The 27,200-nt window shown below is 41.7% G+C and overlaps 1 protein-coding gene across 1 annotated transcript; it reads left to right on the forward strand.

Annotated features, from left to right (window-relative positions):
• Positions 1-9,031: 9,031 nt before the first annotated feature.
• LOC309569166 (olfactory receptor 6N2-like) lies at positions 9,032-9,976 on the forward strand (the record flags this gene model as incomplete). The annotated part of the gene is made up of 1 exon (XM_082274927.1): positions 9,032-9,976. The coding sequence occupies one exon, from the start codon at positions 9,032-9,034 to the stop codon at positions 9,974-9,976; it is 945 nt and encodes a 314-aa protein (XP_082131053.1).
• Between the last annotated feature and the right edge of the window lie 17,224 nt (positions 9,977-27,200).

Below are 27,200 nucleotides of genomic sequence, written 5' to 3' on the forward strand. Positions count from 1 at the left end.
TCAGTGCTATACATATGCACTGTTACTGTAAAAATGACACTGGCAGGGAAGGGGTTAATTTTTTTGGAGAGGGAGGGGTTCATGTATGCCTGGTGCTTACTAACGTGTGTGGGGGGAGGGGACTGTGTGACACAGGGACAGATCGAAGGTTCAGCTATGCTGAACCCTGCAATCTGACCCTGCCTGTCACTTAGGAAATCCGCCCGCTTTGTTTACACAAGCAGGCGGATCTCCAGACTCGATTCCCCGACGATCGGGGAAGAGCGGCGGTAATCACCGCCGCTCCTCCCCTGGCCCGACTCCCGCTGTAACTGAATACACCCGGAGCGAGCCTCCGGCAGCGCGCACGCGCCGCCGAGAGGGGGGAATGTCTGATGACATAGGTCTACGTCGCCATGCGATAACCAACCACTTTGCCGCAGTACAGTCAACGTGACTGGTTGGCAAGTGGTTAAACCCTGCAAGGTAAAGGCATAATGTGGTAGAATGCATCCCATACTAGCACATTATCTACTATCATTACTTACCTTATAACGAAGCCCCTGTGCTCTGTCACCGCTGACAGATGTCCTCTGGCACATGCATGTGGGTGTCACGGACTGCGGCACAGAGCTCTGAAGGGACAGCATGGGTATGTCCCTTCAGAGCGCATGCACCAGTGATGTCACTGGCTGCATGCAGTGTGAATATTTCCTAAACCATGCAGGTTTAGGATATAGTCACTGTAACTACAGGTAAGCCTTATAATAGGCTTACCTGTAGGTACAAGTGCAAAAAATTGGTTTACTTCCACTTAAGTAAAAAGGGCTTTTCCAATATTTAAATATTTTACTTTATCTGAAGGCACATCCCTATATCCTGAGAAACCAATACATATTAGACAAGTCATGCACAACAAAATTGTAGGTAGAGTTATAGAATGTACAGTATATAGGATTGGTAATGAAAGTAAAGGAAGAATGAAATAACTGATGGAGAATTTCCTTCCATCTTGGCTACCAAGATGATATGAAATTTTGTTTAAAAAGAATACATATTTCAGAATTCAAGAGAATTGCATGTAACTGGGAGCAGACTATGATTATCTGACATTGCAGACTTATCCTCCAATTCTTCATGGTTCTGTATGATGGGCTCAAATTTTCTGCATCACATTTCTGAGCCTAGAGAAGAGCATCCTGGGAACTGTAGTCTCTCTGTACAGTCCTTTTATGGCCGAAACTTAGTTCTGTATCCTGTGAATGCCTAATGTACCTTCAGCCACAGAATACTACGTTCTTATCTGTCAGGTAAACCCATGTGGGCTCATTTTTGGGGCCTATACAGGCCGACACTTAGTTCTGTATACTGTGAATGCCTAATGTACCTCCAGCCACAGAATACAACATTCTTAGCTGTCAGGTAAACCCATGTGGGCTAATTTTTGGGGCCAATACTGGCCGACACTTACTCTTCTGTTGTAATATCATCATGCCGTGCAGTCTTTTGAACCACTGCACAAATAATAGAAAGTGTCTATGTCACCCAAGCAGTCATATGGACACCAGAAGAAGGATCCACTTCCCCATTCTGATGCAGGAAGTGAAGAGGACACGGAACCCAGGATGTCCCATGACCACAGATTTTGGCAAGTTAAAGGGGCTTGTTAAAGCGGTAGTAAACCGCACAATTTTTTTTTAACCACTTTACCACCGGAGGATTTTGCTGTCTTACGTCCAGGCCACTTTTTGCGATTCGGCACTGTGCGACTTTAACTGACAATTGCGCGGTCTTGCAACGCCATACCCAAAAATAATTTACGTTATTTTTTTCCCACAAACAGAGCTTTCTTTTGGTGGTATTTGATCACCTGTGCGATTTTTACTTTTTGCGCTATAAACAAAAAAAGAGCGACAATTTTGAAAAAATAACAATATTTTTCACATTTTTTTATATGAAATCCCCCCCCCACAGGTAAACCCATGTGGGCTAAATTTTGGGGCCTATACAGGCCGACACTTACTTCTGTATACTGTGAATGCCTAATGTACCTTCAGCCACAGAATACTACGTTCTTAGCTGTCAGGTAAACCTATGTGGACTAATTTTTGGGGCCAATACTGGCCGACACTTACTCTTCTGTATCCTGTGAATGCCTAATGTACCTTCAGCCACAGAATATTACGTTCTTAGCTGTCAGGTAAACCCATGTGGGCTAATTTTTGAGGCCTGTAATGCCCGACACTTACTTCTGTTACCTGTGAATGCCTAATGTACCTTCAGCCACAGAATACTACGTTCTTAGCTGTCAGGTAAACCCATGTGGGCTAATTTTTGGGGCCTGGAATGCCCGACACTTACTTCTGTTACCTGTGAATGCCTAATGTACCTTCAGCCACAGAATACTACGTTCTTAGCTGTCAGGTAAACCCATGTGGGCTAATTTTTGGGGCCAATAATGGCCGACACTTACTCTTCTGTATCCTGGGAATGCCTAATGTACCTTCAGCCACAGAATACTACGTTCTTAGCTGTCAGGTAAACCCATGTGGGCTAATTTTTGGGGCCTGGAATGCCCGACACTTACTTCTGTTACCTGTGAATGCCTAATGTACCTTCAGCCACAGAATACTACGTTCTTAGCTGTCAGGTAAATCCATGTGGGCTAATTTTTGGGGCCAATAATGGCCGACACTTACTCTTCTGTATCCTGGGAATGCCTAATGTACCTTCAGCCACAGAATACTACGTTCTTAGCTGTCAGGTAAACCCATGTGGGCTAATTTTTGGGGCCTGGAATGGCTGACACTTACTTATTTTACCTGTGAATGCCTAATGTACCTTCAGCCACAGAATACTACATTCTTAACTGTCAGGTAAACGCATGTGGGCTAATTTTTGGGGCCTGGAATGGCCGACACTTACTTCTTTATCCTGTGAAAGCCTAATTTTTCAGACTGGAAATGAAAAACAATGGGTCTGTAAAGGTTCCGCCAAATTATGAAATAGATGTGGACCCATTTTACAGATGTGTGAATGGACCCTATATGTATTAGACATGTATTTACTGGCTGCTGTAAGTTCTGGCTGATTTGTGAAAAAAAAAAGAAAAAAATTTAGGGCAACTTTTCCAATTGCAATACTTCTGTTATGACATTGTCCATTGTGCTAGTACATCTTTTTGTGGCTGCAAATATGACCTAAAGGTTTTTAAAGTTCGCCTCCCATTAAAGTCAATGGGGCCCGATGCGAACTTGCGGTTCACGGACTTTTGAGAAAATTTGAGGATGATGTTTGCGAACCGCCCTGGCTGATGTTCGTCCATCTCTACACACCTCTATGCATATCCACATTTTCCTCCACTGGTTCATCCATGTGCCAGAACTGTACTTGTCAGACACTGGAAATTCCTTTTAGCGCCTAACCCTTCGAAAGTCCGTTCCCAGGTCAGAACCAATTTCTCTTCTGAAAAAGACCTTGCCAATAGCCTGAACAAATAGCTGACATTCGTGAAGGTTTGGCAACCCTGGATAGAGTGGGGTTAGGTTAAAAAAGTGAAACTTGACCTAGTGGCATTTTAGTCATACCAATATATTGGACTGTGTTATGATTTAAAAAATTTGAAATGGCTGTGTTACACAATCTTGATCCTATTGTTTCTTTTCTCTTCCTTGTATTTACCATGCATCACTTGGTATGTATGCTTTTAAGCATCTGTGTATGCTCACTCAATATACATGCTTTCAATAAAAATCTAATGTTAAAAAAAATACCTTGACCTGGTATCCAGTTAACATTTTAGGTAGCACTGAAAGAAAGAATGTGGCCATTACCAATAAAAAAATAGATCCTAATTTAACTATCCATTTGTGAACAATCAATGTACCAGTTATGTCCTAAGGGTCCTATTAAAAGCACTTTGGCAGCTTATTTTAGAAAATAAATAAGGTAATTATTTTAAGACATAAAAACCAAGGTGCTCAAAAGTATACTAATTGCAATTTCTTGTAGAGAAAGACACCTGGTAACACCTCTAGTGATTATAATTAATCTATCTTGTTTTCATCCTTTGGTCCCAAGTGGATAGATCTATTTATTTCATATAGAAGGTCTTGAGGAAGCCTGCCACAATTGATCATGATCTGAGGACCACAGAGCTTTATACCTCGTGACAGCAATTAAATCATTACCTGTCTGATACTTCCTTAGTAAACCTAAATATTTTTTTTACAGAATTTAAAAGCAAGGTAAGGTTAAGTACTTCATAAATATTAATAATACATAAAGATTAATGTATTAGTAATATGTACTGCACATATGCTGATTAAAGTCATGTTATATTTGTCAGGAGTAGTATTTATCTTATGGTAGTACACACATACTGTAAATGGTCATTCCAGCTAAAACTGATATTTTAATTTTGGGAAACAGTCCACAACTTAATTCAGCTTTGGCCTTCTGCTTTGACAAGATATATACTCCTCTTTACCATTCCTGTATACCTGACTTCCCAAGTACACATATCTGCCACTATAATGAAGAGAAGTTGTTGTCACTGTTGGGCTGTTGGAATTATTTATATAATTATTCTACCTGTTAGTCTTTATAATTATTGTATATTAAAGAAAATACAACTGAAGGAGTTAACACATGCAAATAATCATCCTAAATTTCCAGATGAACAGGAACTACACTAGACAACATGGTAAAGAGATCTTGCTGCTCAAAAATGAGTGCTGTAAAAAGGGGACATAACTTTTTTTTAAAAAAACCTCAATAGGTCATTCAAATTTTACTTGTTGGTAGTATAACTCTTTATAGTAACTCTTCTTTGTCAGTGCAGGTTAATAACGGATTACAAACAGAAGTAACATGACTCCATTTGATTCAACATCCACAGTAGGCTACAGAATTCCTATGGAGATGACACCATTGCACCATTGACAAGAGCAATGTCTTGTCATTGGTGAATCGTGTCCATGGTGTAATATTCTGTAGCATTCCGTGGATGTCAGACAGCCTGCATTCCTGCTTCATCAAGAACAGTGAGGACATTGCTTCTGCTTAGAATTCATTATTTACCTGCAATGACAAAGAAGAAGAGTTACTATAGAGCAGTGGTTCTCAACTCTGGTCCTCGGGACTCACTAACATGCCATATTTTAAGTATTACCTTGGGGAGATGCAGACTAGAATACTGCAATCGATGAGTAGCAAAGTATATCACCTGTGATGTATTTCAGTTATCCTGGCCTGTTAGTGGGTCCTGAGGACAGGAGTTGAGAACCACTGCTATAGAGGATAAGTTACTCTACCAACATGTAAAATTTGAATGACCTACTGTATGTATGTTTATGAAAAGGCTAAGCCCACTTTTGCACTACTATCAGTAATGCTCTTATATTTAAGAGATATAAAATATGAGGGTCTGGCGCAACCTACCAGGCTCCAACTATATACAGTATATCAGTTACATTGCTAGGTCAACCCACCAAGTTGTAATTTTATAGTTGTAAATTACATTAAAAGGAATCATTTAGCAAGACCGTTTATATTCTTCCTGCTGCAGAAAAAAAGTACATGTTACGGGGAATTTAGGTCAGAAATTATTTTAATGCTGAATTTTAGGCAGAGATAAAATATACACATTGATGCAGCTCTATAATCATTAATACGCCATTACTTTTTTTTTTTTTTTTATGCAAGCAGTGTAAGTACCCACATTTGACCAGGCATCAGCTTCTTGCAGTCCCTGTATGCCAAAGCTGGAGTCTCAGAGTAAAGTGGGGTACACACTAGTAGAAAATCTGCCGAAAATTCCCGTCCGAGGTAAAATCGTACGATTTTCGGCTAGTATGTACACAACTTTCAACAGCCGATGCCGACATTTTCAACGAAAAAAAACAGAGGAACAAACACCAAAATTTTTATCGTCCGTCCCCAGATGACCAATTTTCGTTTAATGTGTATGCAGTACGTCCGTGAAAAATTGGATACGAAAGACAGCGCATGATCTGAAGTTGCTGACAACCCGGAAGTCTTGGAACAAATGTCCCAAAAAAAAAAAACGGACGAGAAATTTCGTGAACATTTATGCACTGTCAACTAAAAACGGTAATGAACGCTGAGCAAGAGAGAGAAAAATCAGAGGATATTTTGTCCGATTTCCATCAAGTGTGTACAGGCCTTAAGAAATAGGGATGATCGAACTTTTGAAAAGTTCGGTTCGACCAGAACACCTGAATTTCCCAAAAGTTTGGTTCGGATTCCTGAACCCCATTGAAATCAATGGGACCAGAACTTCTGAAATCAAAAAACACAATTTTGAAGCCCTAAAACCCAATAAATGCCCCTAAAAAGTGCCTAGGGTTCCGGGTCATGCCCTAGGGACTATGAATCAGGCAAAAAAAAGTTTTTAAAAATTGTTGTTTTTGATATATATATATATATATATATATATATGTATATATGTATACCCCTAACCCAGAGAAGTCAGCAGAGCTTCTGCTCATTTACTAACTCTGGAGAAACTTTGCAGAGTGCACAGTCTACTTGCCTTTAGTAAATCAACCTCTTAGTATTGAAGTATATGTAATTTATTGTTGGTTATAATATGCACATTCACACTTTAGATAGTTTTGCACTAAAGACATATTTAGCTTTAAATACGAGGGAGCTCTGTTCACTTAATATTAAATAATTTGGTGTTTTACATCAATATTATAACATCTACACTATTGCCCATTAGGCTCCTTTCACACTTGCTGCGACGGCACTCGCTCCCTGGAGTCTAGGGGGTAAGCGCACGCCGAGAGTATGTGCTTTACTTTACACAGGTTCCCCATATCTACCAACATTTAGGCCTCATGCCCACAGGGCATTTGAGTTTCTCCTCTGAACGCCTTATACTTCTGGCAGAAAAAAAGTAGCGTAAAAAATGTGTACTGCACATATGTTTAGGCACATTAAGTGTTCATGTATTTATGGATTCCACTGGCCAGAATATTAATTGAATAATATGAATATTAATTGAATAACTGGCCATTGGAATAAACGTTTCTAGCGTTTAGGCTAGTTTCTCTGCCCAAAAGCTCCTCATCTGAACATGCTGGTGATGTTTTTTTTTTTTCAGCTATTTTCGTAAAATTGCCTCTTCTTATACACCTGTAAACACCTATGTGTGCATGAACAACATAACATGTTGGCTAACACAGAGAGGTTTTTATTTTAATTTCAATAATCTTTATTAGGTATTTTGCATTACGAAACATAACAAGACAAAAACAAAGTACGAAAACAAAGCAAAGAATAAATAATGGTGAAAACAAGAAGAGTGATCACATTAGTTATGCAGTTAAATCTATATCCAAAGCCAACTCATGAACGAACAAAGTTAGAACCATATCGCCCTCACCGGCTGTAATGCCAAGAGAAAATAGTATGAATGGTAAGGGTCGGGTGTACACGAGCAGAGTCCCAGCCCCCCCCCCCCCCGACACCCCACGTGGGAGCAAACTGTGTCAAGGGAGGGGAGGCGCAGTCCCCCACCCGGGCACATCCCAAGATACAACAGAACACCAAAAGGACACTTAGGATTGATTACCGTGTTTGTCTGATCATACAGCCCATATTTTGTCAAATTTAGTGCAGGTCCACTGATTAATTGCCAACAGTCGTTCATATACATGGTTGCGGTTTACTGTAATTTTAACATCTGATACGTTTGGGGAGTATTGTGAGCCCCAATTCCTGAGACTAGTATTACGTGCAGCCATCAAAATATGGCATACCACTTGTCTCATATAAACTGGGTACTGATCAATGCCTAGACACAGAGAGGTTTTTAAGCCAAGCTCTGTGTGTATGAGCCCTCACTGGTGACCGCTCTCAGGTATAGATGAAAATATTGAAGCATTTATTCTTCACCACAGGTAACAAACATGACTAGCACATCACAGGACAGGTATATTGGTTGACGCGTTTCACGACACTATTGATCGCTTACTCATAACCATACCATAGTATGGTATGAGTAAGCGATCAATAGTGTTGTGAAACGCGTCAACCAATATACCTGTCCTGTGATGTGCTAGTCATGTTTGTTACCTGTGGTGAAGATAGAAAAAATGCTTCAATGTGTTCATCTATACCTGAGTGCAGTCACCATCTTTTGTTTAGATTTTCGCTTGGATTACGGATCCGACTCGCACTTGGTCTATCATCTCACCTGTCTGTGTTGGATCTCTGCATGAGCCCTCACTTTGCAAAGTGAACATAAACTTTCCTAAATGAACAGTCACATTCCTAAGTGAAAAGTCTCCATTCATTGACTTTCAACCATTAAACTTTCTTTTGTCCCTCCGGCTCCGCCCCTGCCAGTCTCACAATTGAAGATCACAGTATTTTTTAACTGCGTTCTGCTCTTTGAAGTGCTATACCTCAACATTTCCTCCTTGGCAGAGACCCCCTTTCCCCACTTCCTCCTGGGATTTACATCCCAGAAGACAGTTTTGCTGACGAGTGCATGCACCCTGTGAGATTCTGCACATGTGCCGATGCCGTGCAGATCCTTGGGATCCAGAAGAGTTCTTCATCATATCTGTAGGCAGATGCCTCAGGGATCAATGCCCCATATACAAGTGTGTGTGTGAATGCTCAGGAAACCCCACTCATGCACAGATGTGCCACAGGTCTCCAAACCCAAGGACACAGCTGCGTACGCACCACATTTTCGAAGGTGGAAGCGTGGGATAAGGAGGAAACTTCCTCTTTAACCCTATTGTTTGCTTTATTTGGTGCCATTTTTGAAATGCTTGTAGAATTTCCAAAACTACAAATAATTATATATTTGTCTTTTTCCTAGCCCTGTGGAATCCTTTCAATGCCAAATCGCTGCCTTCTTTGTTTTATTTGTCAAGAACGACGTACTTCAAACATTTTGATCTAATGGTGCATTTGTAAGTGTCCTTAGTCTACATTTGACAGAGTTTCCAAAACATTTAACATTTTTATTTGGATATTATTTATAGCTAAACGTATCATTTTTGCAATAATGATTGCCAAAACAACATTTACTAATCACTCTGTCATTGAATTCATTATAGTAGGTTTCACAGAAATTAATGACAAGTACAATAACACTTTCATTTCCTTTCTGTTTATTTTTCTCTATATTTTTATCACTTTTGGAAATGCAGTTGTAGTGCTTGTGATTATTTTTGAGCCTCACCTTCATACACCTATGTACCTTTTTATCTGTACCCTGTCATTGGTTGAAATTTGTATTGTCACGACAGTCTACCCAACTCTGATGGCTCTTTTCTTTGAAGGAAAGGCATACATCTCTTTTGATTGTTGTTTTTTGCAAATGTACGCTTTTGATGCATTTTTAGTCACGGAGAATTACCTTCTGACTGTGATGGCCTTTGATCGCTATGTAGCTATTTGCAAAGCTCTTCGATATCACACCATTATGACCTTAAAGACCTGTAAGATTTTGATATGTTCATGTTGGGTACTTGGATTCCTGAGCCCATTAGCCATGATCATCCTGGTGTACAGATTACCTTACTGCGGACCCAATGTAGTTGAGCATATTTACTGTGATTCATCTCCATTGTTGACACTTGCCTGTTCCAGTAGTGATCTTCATGTTGCAATGGATTTATCTGTTAGTTCCTTTACAATCATTTTGAATTCCATTTTTATTGTATTTATATACTCAAATATATTGTATATCATAATGAAGATGAGAACATCGGTGGAACGGAAAAAGGCATTCTCCACTTGCACGTCTCATCTAATTATGTCGCTTGTTTTCTATGGAAGTGTTGCCTTTATGTACATACAGCTTCAACAGAGCTACTCTGCAGAGTATGACTTAGCATCAGCTATCCACCAGTCAGTCCTGACCCCACTCTTGAGTCCTCTCGTTTACAGCTTTCGAAACAAAGAAATTAAGAGTTTTCTTATGAGGTTGCTTAAGATCAAGAGCTGAATATTGCACAGCCCAGGGAAGAACAAGTCAGTAAGGCCCCGTTCACATTGTGGCGACGCTACTTCCTGGGGCGACCTCCGAGGTCGCGGCGCGCTGCTCGCACCGCGACCTCGGAGCAGCCGGCACGGACTTCATAACATTGAAGTCAATGCAGGTCGCTCCGGGTCGCCCCAAAGAAGCTCCGAACCCTTTTTCTAAGTCGGAGCGACTTGTGTCGCTCCTATTAGAACGGGTCCATAGCTTCTCAATGCAAGGCCACCTACGGCAACCTGTCAGGCGACCAGTGTGAATGGGGGCTAAGGTCTGATGTCTGTGCTTCTATTTTTATTAACCACTTCTAGACCGGAAAGGATTTGCCCCCTTAATGACCAGGCCATATTTTGCGATTCGGCACTGTGTTACTTTAACGGACAATTGCACAGTTGTGCGACGCTGTACCTAAATAAAATTGATGTCTTTTTTCCCCACAAATAGAGCTTTCTTTTGGTGGTATTTGATCACTTGTGCGATTTTTATTTTTTGCGCTATAAACAAAAAAAGAGCAACAATTCTGAAAAAAAATAAAAAAAAATTAACAATATTTTCCACATTCTGCTACATAACATTCCCCCCCAAAAAATCTAAAAATCTAAATTTTTTAACATGTTAGACTAATTTGTTTTCTGCTACATATTTTTGATAAAAATACGCATATTTTGATTGGTTTGCGCAAAAGTTATCGCGTCTACTAACTACGGGAAAGATTTATGTAATTTTTTTTTTTTTTACTGCAATTTTTTGCGGGACTGCTACATTGCGGCAGACAGATCGGACCCGTAACTGACATTTTTGACACTTTTGGGGGGACCAGTGACATTACTACAGTAATCAGTGCTAAAAATATACTGTTACTGTAATAATGACACTGGCAGGGAAGGGGTTAACAGTGTGTGTGATCAAGGGGTTAAATGTGTACCTATGGGCGTGTTTCTAACTGTTGGGGGGTTTATACTCACTGGCTAAACACAGAGACCGATGCTCCTAAATAGGGGGGAACACAAGATCCCTTGTTTACATAGGCAGACCTCCATTCTGTCTTTTTGGGGAGCGATCACGGGTGGCCCACGATCATGGCTTGTGAAATGATCATGGAGACCTGTGATCCTATAATGATGACACTGGCAGGGAAGGGGTTAACATTGTGGGTGATCAAGGGGTTAAATGTGAGCCTAGGGGAGTGATTCTAACTGTAGGGGGCGTGGCTTGTGAAATTATCATGGAGACCTGTGATCCTATATAGAAGGATCACAGACGCTCTGTGATCATTCCAGGGAGAAGAACGGTCAGCTGTGTTTACAACAGCTGACCGTTCTTCTCTCTCCGCGGGAAGCGATCGCGGGTGTCAGGCGGCAATCGGAGCCGCCTGCCCCGTGCATCGTCTTCCCCACTGACAAGCAGGGGAAGGAGCGTGCGGGCGGCGGCGCACGCTTGCCCGCCCCCCTAGCTGCCTGTGCGCGACTGTCGTATACCTACGGCAGTTTGCGCAGGAGCGGCTGCCTGCCGCAGTATAACTGTGGCGGGCGGTCGTGAAGTGGTTAAGGGAGGCGAGGGGAGAATGAGATATCATTTTTTTTTTTAAGTGCATCTGAGTTATTATTATTATTGGTAATAATTACCATAAGGACTGGTTCACACCTGAGCGTATTTGAGCTCGTAAAACGCTCATCTCTAAAGTCTCAAAATGCCCAATAAGCAAAATCCCATTCATTTCAATGGCCCCTGTTCCCATCTGAGTTTTTAGTCTCCACAGGAAAAATGCCCGAAGCTCAAAAAAGTACATGAGCTTCTTTTTTGGCTGATTACAAGCGTCTTTGTTAGATGTCAATGCCTTCCTCCAAACACCTGCAAAAAAAGCCTGTAAAAAGCCCAAATAAAAAATGCCTGAAAATTATACGCTCAGGTGTGAATGGAGCCCAAGAGCTCCACATACGTTAAAGTGTTATTAAACCTTTGTTTTTTGTTTTTAAATTAAAATAACAAACATGTCTATACTTACCTTCAGGCCCCGTTCACATAGGGGCGACGCTACTTCGCACCGCGACCTCCGAGGTCGCGGTACTAGAAGCGTGCCGCGACCTCGGAGCGGCCGCCATGGACTTCATAACATTGAATTCTATGGCGGTCGCCTCCTGGTCGCCCCAAAGAAGCTCCGGACCCTTTTTCTAAGTTGGAGCGACTTGTGTCGCTCCTATTAGAACGGGTCCGCAGCTTCCCTATGGGAGGCGACCTACGGCGACCTGTGAGGCGACCAGGTCGCCTCACAGGTCGCCTCAGTGTGAACCGGGACTAAAGCAACCCCAATCCTTTTCTTCTGTGGTCCCCCGCTTGTGCTCTAGGCCTCTCCTCTTCAACGGTTACCCCCATAGAAAGGTGCTTTCCATGGGGGTACCTGTGCTTGCTCGTTCCCGAGATGCACTGTCTGCATCTATTGACAAAGTGGGGATGACTCGGCCCCACCCCCTGTCCCTGTGTCACGTCATTTAATTGTGCAATCCTACAAAGCAGTCGTGATCCTCTTCTTCTGTGGTCCCCCGCTGGTGCTTCAGGCCCCTCCTCTTTAACCACTTGCCGACCAACCACCGTAGTTTTATAGCTGCAGGTCGGCTCTGGTTCACAAAATGACGTACCTGTACGTTGCTTCATGCAACAGATAGCGGGGGCAGACGCGCGCTGCTGGAGGCATGCACATGCACTGACTGGCCAGAGGGGGGAGCCAATCAGCGGGTTTAGCGAACCTGATGTCTGTGGATTGCTCCCCAAAAAGACAGAACGGCGGTCTGCCTATGTAAACAAGGGATCTTGTGTTCCCCCCTATTTAGGAACATAGGTCTCTATGTTTAGCCAGTGAGTATAAACCCCACACAGTTAGAAAGCACTCCCTAGGAGCACACCTAACCATTTGATCGCCCCTGGTGTTAACCCCTTCGCTGCCAGTGTCATTGGTACAGTAACAGTGCATATTTTTAGCACTGATTACTGTAGTAATGTCACTGATCCCCACAAAGTGGCAAAAGTGGCAGTTAGGTGTCCGATCTGTCCGCCGCAATGTCGCAGTCCCGCTAAAAATCGCAGATCGCTGCCATTAGTAGTAAAAAATTAAATAAAAATGACATAAATCTCCTAGTTTTTAGATGCTATAACTTTTGCGCAAACCAATCAATATACACTTATTGGGATTTTTCTTTTACCAAAAACATGTGTAGCAGAATACATATTGGCCTAAATTGATGAAAAAAATAGATTTTTTTTTTATTGGGAATGTTTTATAGCAGAAAGTAAAAAATATTGTTTTTTTTTCTCAGAATTTTATGGCGCAAAAAATAAAAAACCGCAGAGGTGATCAAATACCACCAAAAGAAAGCTCTATGTGTGGGAAAAAAGGGCATTGATTTTAATTGGGTACAGAATCGCATTACCGCACAATTGTCAGTTAAAGTAACGCAGTGCCGTATCGCAAAAAATGGTCTGGACTTTAAGGGGGGTAAAACCTTTCGGTCCTTAGGTGGTTAACAAGTACCCCACAGAAAACTGCTTTCCATGGGGACACCTATGCATGCTTGCTCCTGAGGTGCCCTGTCTGTGACTATTGACACAGAGCAGGCAACTCAGCCCTACCCCCCGCTCCCGTGTCATAGCAATAGCTTCCACTGCTATCAATCAGCCCAATGAGGAGGGAGACAGTGGCGAGAGCTGCTGCTGACATGCATGTTGCTGGATCGAATCAGACTCAAGTAAGAAAAGGGGGGGGCTGGGGGGAGCTGCGGCACAGAAGATTTTTCACCTTAATTCATTAGAGTGAAAAACCTTAAAGTGGATGTAAACCCTTACATATACCCAGTGAAGTGAACAGCCTCAGATGATACACAGAGATGAAAGAAATCCTCTTACATACGTTTTACTTGTATATCTTCTGTCTTCAGCTTTGTACACTGTTTAGAAATTGCACATCCTGTTATAAATTTATCTTCCTGATGCACCTGTGGGAGGGAAGTTTGGCCATACACTGTGAGACAGCTGATTGGAGGAAAGGCACACACCCTCTATCCACAGGCAGAAAAATAAAGAATAACGCAGAGCTGTGCTGTGAATAGACCAGCTGTCTGCTAATCTATTTCTATGCATTTACCCCGACACAAAATTCAGCTTGGTTTTATCTCGATTGATGGAGAACTTGTCAGTATCATGCTGATAACAAAAGAACGGAGCAGGAGAAAGCCATGGGACTCAGGGCTTTGAAGAGAGATAAGTAAAAACTACAGATAGATGTGCCCAGGTCAAATTTCATGAATGGGGTTTACATCCACTTTAAGGCTTTAGAACCAATTTAAGCCCTCACATAAACATCCTTGATGCTCATTCTTATTAGGGTTGAGGTGCATGTTCAGGTTCAGCTCTCTGATGGGTTGGAGGCAATCCCTGAGCATTTGAGGTTCGTGCACATGTAATTTCATTGGGCTGAATGTGCTCTTTGTAACCATAACACACTGAAAGGCCTTTGAACGTAGGTCATCTTGCTTAGAAGGGACAATATTAGGGGCTTTGTTATGTGCCAGAATTTCACTATAAAAGTTTGGATTTCCAGAATTCAGCTTTCATTGTGTGTTGGGGAAGTCTACCATACTTATCACCTGTCCCAGATTTGCCAGGGCAGTCCCTCTAAAGTCATTGGTCTTGAAGTGCATCCTGAAGCTTGCTAGCTGTGTGCTTCTCTAGGCTAAGAATGTGTCTTCTCCCCTCAGTAAAGACTTTGTCAGCCCAGAAGCTGCATGGAAGGTATGAGAGCTTAACCACGTCCCATCCATCGGTTTATATACATTGCCTGGACGGGAGCAGCATGAATGCTGATGGACGTACCTGCATCAGCCGCTCAGTGCAATCTATGACCACTATGTACACCGGACACAGCTGATCACCAATCGAGGTACTGGGATGCTATGAGCAGGTTTGCTCCTTGTGAACGCTGTGACCAATCACAGTGATCATGGTTACAGTAGTAAAGAATGCTGTCATTCACGATGCCTTGTGTACTACTGGGTGATTTCTGTGACTGGTAACAGTGATCACATGGTACCAATCACAGCAGTCCTGCATCATATAATGTAAAAAGAGTTGAAATTAAAGTGCCACACCACTGCTAAGAGGTCAAGAGATACAACTTTATTGCATTAAAGGTCAGGGGTACAATTCAAAAAGTAGCCAACATGTTTCGGGGTCTAAGTGCCCCCTTCATCGGGGCTTAAATGTTAACAAAGTGAACAAACTTTAAGTGAACTGGACTTACAATTGAATTCAAAGCACAGACCTTGTCAGCAGCTTGTTTGGCAGCCCCTGAGCTTTAATGGAATATTGTATTTGTAATTGTATCTGGACCTCTGTGGTGTGGTGCTTCAGTTTCAAACCATTTTACATCACACTACAAGCTGAGGAGACTGTGGAGATCATCTGGGGAGTAGAAACTGCCTGGCCAGGAACCAGTTCATTTACACCAACAGTAATTCCTTAGAATAACAATACCAGTAAAATAAACCTATGGGTCGAGCACCATCTTTCCACTTTCCTCAACTGCACCATGTGATAGCCTTGACCAATCACTGCATCACAATAGTAAACAAGGTTTTAATGAAGGAAACCTTTGAACAGTGTTACAGTTTACTTATTACAGTGATTATCACTGTATTAACCACTTGCCGACCAGTCACTGGGACTGTACTGCGGCAAAGTGGCTCGATTCCGTCCAGCGACGTAGACCTACCCTTGTAGGCAGCGCTCGCGCACCGCCGGAGGCGCTCTCCCGCTGTTTTCAGTCACAGCGGGAGTCGGGCCAGGGGAGGAGTGGCGGCGATCGCCGCTGCTCTTCCCCGATCGTCGGGGAATCGAGTTTGGAGATCCGCCCGCTTGTGTAAACAGAGCGGGCAGATCTCCCAAGTGACAAACAGTGACAGATTGCAGTTTACAGCATAGCTGAACATGAGATCTGTCCCTGTGTCACTCAGTCACCTCCCCCCACACCCGTTAGTAAGCACCAGGCATACATTAACCCCTCCCGCGCCAATAAAATTAACCCCTTCCCTGCCAGTGTCATTTTTACAGTAACAGTGCATATTTATAGCACTGATTACTGTAGAAATGTCACTGGTACTCCCAAAAGTGTCAAAAATGTCAGTCAAGGGTCCGATCTGTCCGCCGCAATGTCGCAGTCCCGCAAAAAAAAACGCAGATCGCCGCCATTACTTGTTAAAAAAAAAAACACCAAAAATGACAGAAATATTTCCCTAATGGGCCATACACACTATAAGATTTTCTGAAGACTTTTTCCTTCTGATTTACCTTTTCTGTGTAGTGCAAGGGCCTGCCAGATTGCATACAAATTGAAAGTGTTTAGGTTTGACCTCATATTATATGGTTTTGGTAATTCTGAAGGAAAAAGTCTTCAGAAAATCTTATAGTGTGTATGGCCCATTAGTTAGTAAACACAATAACTTTTGCGCAAACCAATCAAAATACCCTTATTGTGATTTTTACCAAAAATAGGTAGCAGAAAACAAATTGGCCAAAAATTTAAAAAAGTTTAGATTTTAACATTTTTTTTTTGGGGGGGGGGGATTTCATATAAAAATATTGTTAATTTTTCAAAATAAACGCTCTTTTTTTTGCTTATAGCGCAAAAAGTAAAAATCGCACAGGTGATCAAATACCACCAAAAGAAAGCTCTGTTTGTGTGAAAAAAAAGGACGTAAATTTCGTTTGGGTACGGCGTTGCACGACTTCGCAATTGTCAATTACATTTGCACAGTGCTGAATCGCAAAAAGTGGCCTGGACGTAAGACAGCAAAATCCTCCGGTGGTAAAGTGGTTAAGCAATCAACAAAAAAAAATCCTGATTATCCCCCAGAGTAGTACAGTTTCCATATGGTGACACTGCATTGCTTTGGAGCCTGATCATCGCCACCCCAGTTACAGTGTCCCTGATCCTTCTGCTACAACCAACTATTTCAGATTTTGACTCATCAGTCCAAAGACCTTGCTGCCATTTTCCTGCACCCCAGTTCCTATGTTCTTGGACATAGTTGAGTTGCTAAGCCTTGTTTCCATGTCTTATGCATATAAAACATAGGAATTGAGGTGCAGAAAAATGGCAGAAGGTGCTCTGGACTGATGAGTTGAAATGTTAAATAGTAGGCTGTAGCAAGAGGCAGTTTGTTTGTGAAAGGCTGGAGAGCAGTAAAATAATGAGTCTGCAGACAATAGTGAAGTAAGGTGGAGGTTCCATTGAAGTTTGGGGCTGCATTTCTGTAAATGGAGTTGGAGATTTGGTCAGAATCAATAGTATCCTCAATGCTGAGAAATACAGGCAGATACTTATCCACCATGCCATACCATCAAGGAGGCTTGTGATTAGCCCCAAATTTATTCCGCAGCAGGACAACAATCCGAAACATACAGCTAATGTCATTAAGAACTGTCCTTAGTGTAAAGAAGACAAGGAGTCCTGAAAGTGATGGTTTGGCTACCACAGAGTCCTGATATCAACATCACCGATTCTGGGAAGATATGAAGAGACAGAAGGATTTTTAGGCAGCCTACCTCCACAGAAGATCTGTGGTCAGTTCTCAAAGATGTTTGGAACTACCTACCTGCTGAGTTACTTTGAGTAACAGCTGAACTCTATCACAGCTCTCACTTGCAGCAAAATGACTGCCACACACCACAGTGAGATGCTATCCAATGCAATACATTTATTCCAATGATGACAGCACACATGCAGCACGAGATACAGGAAATGTTGACATGTCTTGTGTTGCATGTATGCTGTCATCATTGGAATGAATGATTTGCATTTGATAGCATCTCACTGTGGTGTGTGGCCTTCTTTTTGTTTTCTCCAGTGTGCAAGTGTACCTAGAAGAACTGAAGAATTGATGCTGTATTAAAGGCAAAGGGTGGTAACACCAAATATTCATTTGGATTTCTCTTCTGTTTGTTTTCGTTCCATTTTGTTAATTAATAAAAAAAAAAAAAATGAAAACGCTTCTTTTTCTGAAAGCATTCCTAATTTACAGCATTTTTTTCACACCTGCCTAAAGCTTTTGCACAGTACTATGTATATATATATATATATATATATATATATGCATACATACATATATATACACATGCATACATACACACATTATATATATATATATATATATATATATATATATATATATATATATATATACATACATACACACACACATATATATATATATATATATATATATATATATATATATATATATATATATATATATATATATATATATATATATATATATATATATATATATATATATACTGTATATATATATACAGTATATATGTATATACAGTATATATATATATATATATATATATATATATATATATATATATATATATATATATAAAATATATAATATTATATATAATTTATCTGGTATACACATAATTATAAGAATTTGTATGGAATTAAATTAAACTAATATTTTTTCATATAAATATATATATATATATATGTATCCTTATGCATTTGTGATACACTTGATTGGTATATTGAGTACCGTTAAAGTCCCCATAACCTATACATTCTTGAATTGCTATTTATAGGGATGTTGGTACTCTACATTCCTATTCTTTGGTTCCATTCACTATCACTCAATACAGTGTATGTATGTAATATATATATATATATACATACATATACTGTATATATATATATATATATATATATATATATATATATATATATATATATTTATATTTATATATATACACATACATACACACACACACTATAATGCCAAAAGTATTAGGACACCTGCCTTTACACTGTATTGAGTGATAGTGAATGGAACCAAAGAATAGGAATGTAGAGTACCAACATCCCTATGAATAGCAATTCAAGAATGTATAGGTTATGGGGACTTTAACAGTACTCAATATACCAATCAAGTGTATCACAAATGCACAAGGATATATATATTTATATGAAAAAATATTAGTTTAATTCCTAACAAATTCTTAAAAACATTTATCAGAAGTATGTCTTATAGATATGTGTATACCAGATAAATTACTGAGCTTCAATTTTCAACCAGTTTAGCCGGATTGGCTTCTTCAGGGAAATGAAGATGTACAGTATACACTAATAAAGAGAAAGAACATGTAAAGCGTTTTTTGCACATTTTATACATCTCACATAATGCATACAAGTAAAGGGGAATTTATATAGTTTCATTTTTCACCTCACGCATTCCTTCTAAAGCTGGATACACACTATCCAACTTTTTGGTTAGATTTCCTTCAGATTTACCTTTTATATGTAGTGCAAGGGCCTGCCAGATAGCATACAAATTGAAAGTGTTTAGGTTTGACCTCATATTATATGGTTTTGGTAAGTCTAAAGGAAAAAGTCTTCAGAAAATCTTATAGTGTGTATGGCCCATAACTCTTCATGAAACTAGCACCGATTTATCTCTCATACCTTGAGTAATGGAGGACACCTCGCCATAGAGGGTCACCCGCAGAGGGGATATCCAGCCCACAAAAGACACGCAAAGATCATTTAAAAGCCTGTCAAGACACCAATTAACCCCCCTGGCGGTATTCCCGACTGTGGCTCAGGGTTAACTTCCAGTATCAAAAGCGGTAACCCCGAGCCACACTCGAGATTACTCCAGAATCGTGCTCACCTTCCCTGCGCTCCCCCACCGCCCTCCCCACTCTGTGCATGTCCAATTGCCAGCACTGGCCTTCTGGTTCCCTCCTGCGAGCATTGGGACGCAGGGGGGGTGGAACCGGCGGCAAATTCAAAAGTGTAAAAACACTAAATGAGATGATACAAAGCTGTGAACGGATTTCACTGTATCATGCCATTTCACCACAGGATTGCACCTGGTGACTTTTCCAGTGCCCTGCCTGTGCTTTTCCAGTTCTTTGTGCCTGGAAAATGTTGAACGACCAAGCGCTTTTAGATGAACTGGAAAACAGCGACAGCAAAACAGAGTTACTTGAAGAACTGAGCGATAGCGATTAGTGGTAAATTTGTCATCAGATACAGAAAGTGATGACAGCAACGATTCTGATGTCTTTTTCTGGCACATAGCTTGTGGAATTTGGGAAGTTTAGCAAATGATTCTTCAGAATTTCCAATGAAGCTATGTGCCAGAAAGAGACATCAGAATCGTCGCTGTCGTCACTTTCTGTACCTGAAGACGAATTTTCCCATGAATCACTATCGCTCAGTTCTTTAAGTAACTCTGCTTCACTGTCGCTGTTTTCCAGTTCAACTAAAGGCGCTTTTGCACAAAATGAATGCTTTTTGGATGCCATGGTCGTTCTCAATTTTCCAGGCACAAAGAACTGGAAAAGCACAGGCAGGGCACTGGAAAAGTCACCAGGTGAAATCCTTTGGTGAAATGGCATGATACAGTGTAATTCGTTAGGATCACAACTTTGTATTATGTAATTTGGTGTATTTAAACTTTTGAATTTGCCTCTGGCTCCACCCCCCTGCGTTGCAACGCTCGCAGAGAAGGGAACCGGAAGACAGGTGCCGGCATCGGCCGAACACATGGCGGGAGGAAAGCGGATGGATGGCACGGGAGGATGGCGGGGGATCGCAGGGGAAGGTGAGTTTTAAAATGTAAAACAGATTTCTATGCAAAACAATGTACCACTTTTAGCACAGAAATCTGGACATAATCAGACCACCAGGGAGGTTAAGGTACTCAGACCTAGATTTATAACAGCTATCCATGAGTCGAGGAACAAAAGGCAAGAATACTTACATATATCGCTGCTGCAGCCTATACACCTGAAGCGCTCTATAGTCTCAAAGGTTTCATGTATGAAAGTATCTCATCCTCAAAAAAGTCTCCAATTTTGTCAACAAAAAAATGAAAAGTGGAGAGGTATACAGGAAAAAATCCTTTCAATGTATGCACAAAAGGGATTATGACTAGTGTTGAGCGAACACGGACTGTATTATTCGTGTTCGTACCGAATAATTGGATTTTTGTTACCCGAACACGAACACGGACACTTTACTGTATATTCGGGTAAAAATCCGTGTTCGGTCGTTTTATTTCCGGGTTTTGCATGCTTTGGCGCTCTTTTCATGGCGGGCTTTCAACAGCCAATCAACAATCGTTTAACTGGTGTGCCTTAAGCCATCCCAGCCATGCCTGCAAATGTCTCAGTAGCTGTGATTGGCCGTCTGAAGCATGTGACCAAGTCTTTATAAGTTCGAGGCAGCCGCAGCGGCGTCATTATGCTGCTTAGATCAGGGACAGAGCACACATCAACGTGCTGGCTGATGATTAGGGAAAGATAGGCAGGAAAAAACCATTTGTGTCCGGATAGAATTGAGGGACAGGTCGGAGTGTTTAGGCAGGGCGAGTTGTAGGCATTTTAGGGATAGAGTCTGCTGAATTATAGGGTCAGTGTGTTCTACAAACTACAATCGATATTGCTGTGTGGGGTGGGGTCTGCACTTAGTTCTCCTGATCTACGATCTCTTCTCAATCCTGTTAGGGACAGAGTCTGCTGAATTTTAGGGAAAGTGTGTTCTACAAACTACAATCGATATTGCTGTGTGGTGTGGGATAGGAGATAGGCAGGTGTCAGTGATCCACATCCATTTTTTTGTGTGTGGGCTGCAGTGAACACAATCTTTTTGGGGTGCAGTGAACACAATCCTTTTGGAGTGCAGTGAACAAAATCTTTGTGGGGTGCAGTGAACAAAACCTTTGTGGGGGTACAGTGAACACAATCTTTGTGGGGTGCAGTGAAGACAATCCTTGTGGGGTGCAGTGAAGACAATCCTTGTGGGGTGCAGTGAACAAAATCTTTGGGGGGTACAGTGAACACAATCTTTGTGGGGTGCAGAGAAGACAATCCTTGTGGGGTGCAGTGAACAAAATCTTTGGGGGGGTACAGTGAACACAATCTTTGTGGGGTGCAGTGAACAAAACCTTTGTGGGGTACAGTGAACACAATCTTTGTGGGGTGCAGTGAAGACAATCCTTTTGGAGTGCAGTGAACACAATCTTTGTGGGGTACAGTGAACACAATCTTTGTGGGGTGCAGTGAACAAAACCTTTGTGGGGTACAGTGAACACAATCTTTGTGGGGTGCAGTGAACACAATCTTTGTGGGGTGCAGTGAACAAAACCTTTGTGGGGTGCAGTAAACACAACCTTTGTGGGGTACAGTGAACACAATCTTTGTGGGGTGCAGTGAACAAAACCTTTGTGGGGTACAGTGAACACAATCTTTGTGGGGTACAGTGAACACAATCTTTGTGGGGTGCAGTGAACAAAACCTTTGTGGGGTACAGTGAACACAATCTTTGTGGGGTGCAGTGAACAAAACCTTTGTGGGGTACAGTGAACACAATCTTTGTGGGGTGCAGTGAAGACAATCCTTTTGGAGTGCAGTGAACAAAATCTTTGTGGGGTACAGTGAACACAATCTTTGTGGGGTGCAGTGAACAAAATCTTTGTGGGGTACAGTGAACACAATCTTTGTGGGGTGCAGTGAAGACAATCCTTGTGGGGTGCAGTGAAGACAATCCTTGTGGGGTGCAGTGAACAAAATCTTTGGGGGGTACAGTGAACACAATCTTTGTGGGGTGCAGTGAACAAAACCTTTGTGGGGTACAGTGAACACAATCTTTGTGGGGTGCAGTGAACAAAACCTTTGTGGGGTACAGTGAACACAATCTTTGTGGGGTGCAGTGAAGACAATCCTTTTGGAGTGCAGTGAACACAATCTTTGTGGGTACAGTGAACACAATCTTTGTGGGGTGCAGTGAACAAAACCTTTGTGGGGTACAGTGAACACAATCTTTGTGGGGTGCAGTGAACACAATCTTTGTGGGGTGCAGTGAACAAAACCTTTGTGGGGTGCAGTGAACACAACCTTTGTGGGGTACAGTGAACACAATCTTTGTGGGGTGCAGTGAACAAAACCTTTGTGGGGTACAGTGAACACAATCTTTGTGGGGTACAGTGAACACAATCTTTGTGGGGTGCAGTGAACAAAACCTTTGTAGGGTACAGTGAACACAATCTTTGTGGGGTGCAGTGAACAAAACCTTTGTGGGGTACAGTGAACACAATCTTTGTGGGGTGCAGTGAAGACAATCCTTTTGGAGTGCAGTGAACAAAATCTTTGTGGGGTACAGTGAACACAATCTTTGTGGGGTGCAGTGAACAAAATCTTTGTGGGGTACAGTGAACACAATCTTTGTGGGGTGCAGTGAAGACAATCCTTGTGGGGTGCAGTGAAGACAATCCTTGTGGGGTGCAGTGAACAAAATCTTTGGGGGGTACAGTGAACACAATCTTTGTGGGGTGCAGTGAACACAATCTTTGTGGGGTGCAGTGAAGACAATCCTTTTGGAGTGCAGTGAACACAATCTTTGTGGGGTACAGTGAACACAATCTTTGTGGGGTGCAGTGAATACAATCCTTGTGGGGTGCAGTGAAGACAATCCTTGTGGGATGCAGTGAACAAAATCTTTGGGGGGTACAGTGAACACAATCTTTGTGGGGTGCAGTGAAGACAATCCTTTTGGAGTGCAGTGAACACAATCTTTGTGGGGTACAGTGAACACAATCTTTGTGGGGTGCAGTGAACAAAACCTTTGTGGGGTGCAGTGAACAAAACCTTTGTGGGGTACAGTGAACACAATCTTTGTGGGGTGCAGTGAACACAATCTTTGTGGGGTGCAGTGAACACAACCTTTGTGGGGTACAGTGAACACAATCTTTGTGGGGTGCAGTGAACAAAACCTTTGTGGGGTACAGTGAACACAATCTTTGTGGGGTACAGTGAACACAATCTTTGTGGGGTGCAGTGAACAAAACCTTTGTGGGGTACAGTGAACACAATCTTTGTGGGGTGCAGTGAACAAAACCTTTGTGGGGTACAGTGAACACAATCTTTGTGGGGTGCAGAGAAGACAATCCTTTTGGGGTGCAGTGAACACAATCTTTGTGGGGTACAGTGAACACAATCTTTGTGGGGTGCAGTGAACACAATCTTTGTGGGGTGCAGTGAACAAAACCTTTGTGGGGTGCAGTGAACACAATCTTTGTGGGGTGCAGTGAAGACAATCCTTGTGGGGTGCAGTGAAGACAATCCTTGTGGGGTGCAGTGAAGACAAACAATCCTTGTGGGGTGCAGTGAACAAAATCTTTGGGGGGTACAGTGAACACAATCTTTGTGGGGTGCAGTGAACAAAACCTTTGTGGGGTACAGTGAACACAATCTTTGTGGGGTGCAGTGAACAAAACCTTTGTGGGGTACAGTGAACACAATCTTTGTGGGGTGCAGTGAAGACAATCCTTTTGGAGTGCAGTGAACACAATCTTTGTGGGGTACAGTGAACAAAACCTTTGTGGGGTACAGTGAACACAATCTTTGTGGGGTGCAGAGAAGACAATCCTTTTGGGGTGCAGTGAACACAATCTTTGTGGGGTACAGTGAACACAATCTTTGTGGGGTGCAGTGAACAAAACCTTTGTGGGGTACAGTGAACACAATCTTTGTGGGGTGCAGTGAACAAAACCTTTGTGGGGTACAGTGAACACAATCTTTGTGGGGTACAGTGAACACACTCTTTGTGGGGTACAGTGAACACAATCTCATACTTCTGAAGCTTTGAGGGTGCTGCCTGTTCTATACTCCTCCTCCTCCTCCTCATCCATCCTTTTAGGTGTACAAACAATAGTAATTGGGGCCTAGTGTGCTTCTGTACGTGTGAAAAACATACACTTTTTTTGATCATATTTCCTATTCCGTTATTCAATAAAAACCTTTGGGGCTCAATTAAATTGCGGAATAGTCTGTGTCGGTACGTGTGAGATCCACCTTTCCAAGTTTTTGGGGTTCATCTCATACTTCTGAAGCTTTAAGGGTGCTGCCTGTTCTATACTCCTCCTCCTCCTCCTCCTCATCCATCCTTTTAGGTGTACAAACAATAGTTATTGGGGCCTAGTGTGCTTCTGTACGTGTGAAAAACATACACTTTTTTTTGATCATATTTCCTATTCCGCTATTCAATAAAAACCTTTGGGGCTCAATTAAATTGCGGAATAGTCTGTGTCGGTACGTGTGAGATCCACCTTTCCAAGTTTTTGGGGTTCATCTCATACTTCTGAAGCTTTGAGGGTGCTGCCTGTTCTATACTCCTCCTCCTCCTCTTCCTCATCCATCCTTTTAGGTGTACAAACAATAGTAATTGGGGCCTAGTGTGCTTCTGTACGTGTGAAAAACATACACTTTTTTTTTATCATATTTCCTATTCCGCTATTCAATAAAAACCTTTGGGGCTCAATTAAATTGCGGAATAGTCTGTGTCGGTACGTGTGAGATCCACCTTTCCAAGTTTTTGGGGTTCATCTCATACTTCTGAAGCTTTAAGGGTGCTGCCTGTTCTATACTCCTCCTCCTCCTCCTCATCCATCCTTTTAGGTGTACAAACAATAGTAATTGGGGCCTAGTGTGCTTCTGTACGTGTGAAAAACATACACTTTTTTTTGATCATATTTCCTATTCCGCTATTCAATAAAAACCTTTGGGGCTCAATTAAATTGCGGAATAGTCTGTGTCGGTACGTGTGAGATCCACCTTTCCAAGTTTTTGGGGTTCATCTCATACTTCTGAAGCTTTAAGGGTGCTGCCTGTTCTATACTCCTCCTCCTCCTCCTCATCCATCCTTTTAGGTGTACAAACAATAGTAATTGGGGCCTAGTGTGCTTCTGTACGTGTGAAAAACATACACTTTTTTTGATCATATTTCCTATTCCGCTATTCAATTAAAACCTTTGGGGCTCAATTAAATTGCGGAATAGTCTGTGTCGGTACGTGTGAGATCCACCTTTCCAAGTTTTTGGGGTTCATCTCATACTTCTGAAGCTTTAAGGGTGCTGCCTGTTCTATACTCCTCCTCCTCCTCCTCATCCATCCTTTTAGGTGTACAAACAATAGTAATTGGGGCCTAGTGTGCTTCTGTACGTGTGAAAAACATACACTTTTTTTTGATCATATTTCCTATTCCGCTATTCAATAAAAACATTTGGGGCTCAATTAAATTGCGGAATAGTCTGTGTCGGTACGTGTGAGATCCACCTTTCCAAGTTTTTGGGGTTCATCTCATACTTCTGAAGCTTTGAGGGTGCTGCCTGTTCTATACTCCTCCTCCTCCTCTTCCTCATCCATCCTTTTAGGTGTACAAACAATAGTAATTGGGGCCTAGTGTGCTTCTGTACGTGTGAAAAACATACACTTTTTTTTGATCATATTTCCTATTCCGCTATTCAATAAAAACCTTTGGGGCTCAATTAAATTGCGGAATAGTCTGTGTCGGTACGTGTGAGATCCACCTTTCCAAGTTTTTGGGGTTCATCTCATACTTCTGAAGCTTTGAGGGTGCTGCCTGTTCTATACTCCTCCTCCTCCTCCTCCTCATCCATCCTTTTAGGTGTACAAACAATAGTAATTGGGGCCTAGTGTGCTTCTGTACGTGTGAAAAACATGCACTTTTTTTGATCATATTTCCTATTCCGTTATTCAATAAAAACCTTTGGGGCTCAATTAAATTGCGGAATAGTCTGTGTCGGTACGTGTGAGATCCACCTTTCCAAGTTTTTGGGGTTCATCTCATACTTCTGAAGCTTTGAGGGTGCTGCCTGTTCTATACTCCTCCTCCTCCTCTTCCTCATCCATCCTTTTAGGTGTACAAACAATAGTAATTGGGGCCTAGTGTGCTTCTGTACGTGTGAAAAACATACACTTTTTTTTGATCATATTTCCTATTCCGCTATTTAATAAAAACCTTTGGGGCTCAATTACATTGCGGAATAGTCTGTGTCGGTACGTGTTAGATCCACCTTTCCAAGTTTTTGGGGTTCATCTCATACTTCTGAAGCTTTGAGGGTGCTGCCTGTTCTATACTCCTCCTCCTCCTCATCCATCCTTTTAGGTGTACAAACAATAGTAATTGGGGCCTAGTGTGCTTCTGTACGTGTGAAAAACATACACTTTTTTTTGATCATATTTCCTATTCCGCTATTCAATAAAAACCTTTGGGGCTCAATTAAATTGCGGAATAGTCTGTGTCGGTACGTGTGAGATCCACCTTTCCAAGTTTTTG

The sequence above is a fragment of the Pelophylax lessonae genome (genome assembly GCF_965119305.1).
Source record: "Pelophylax lessonae genome assembly, chromosome: 13".
Lineage (NCBI taxonomy): Eukaryota > Metazoa > Chordata > Amphibia > Anura > Ranidae > Pelophylax > Pelophylax lessonae.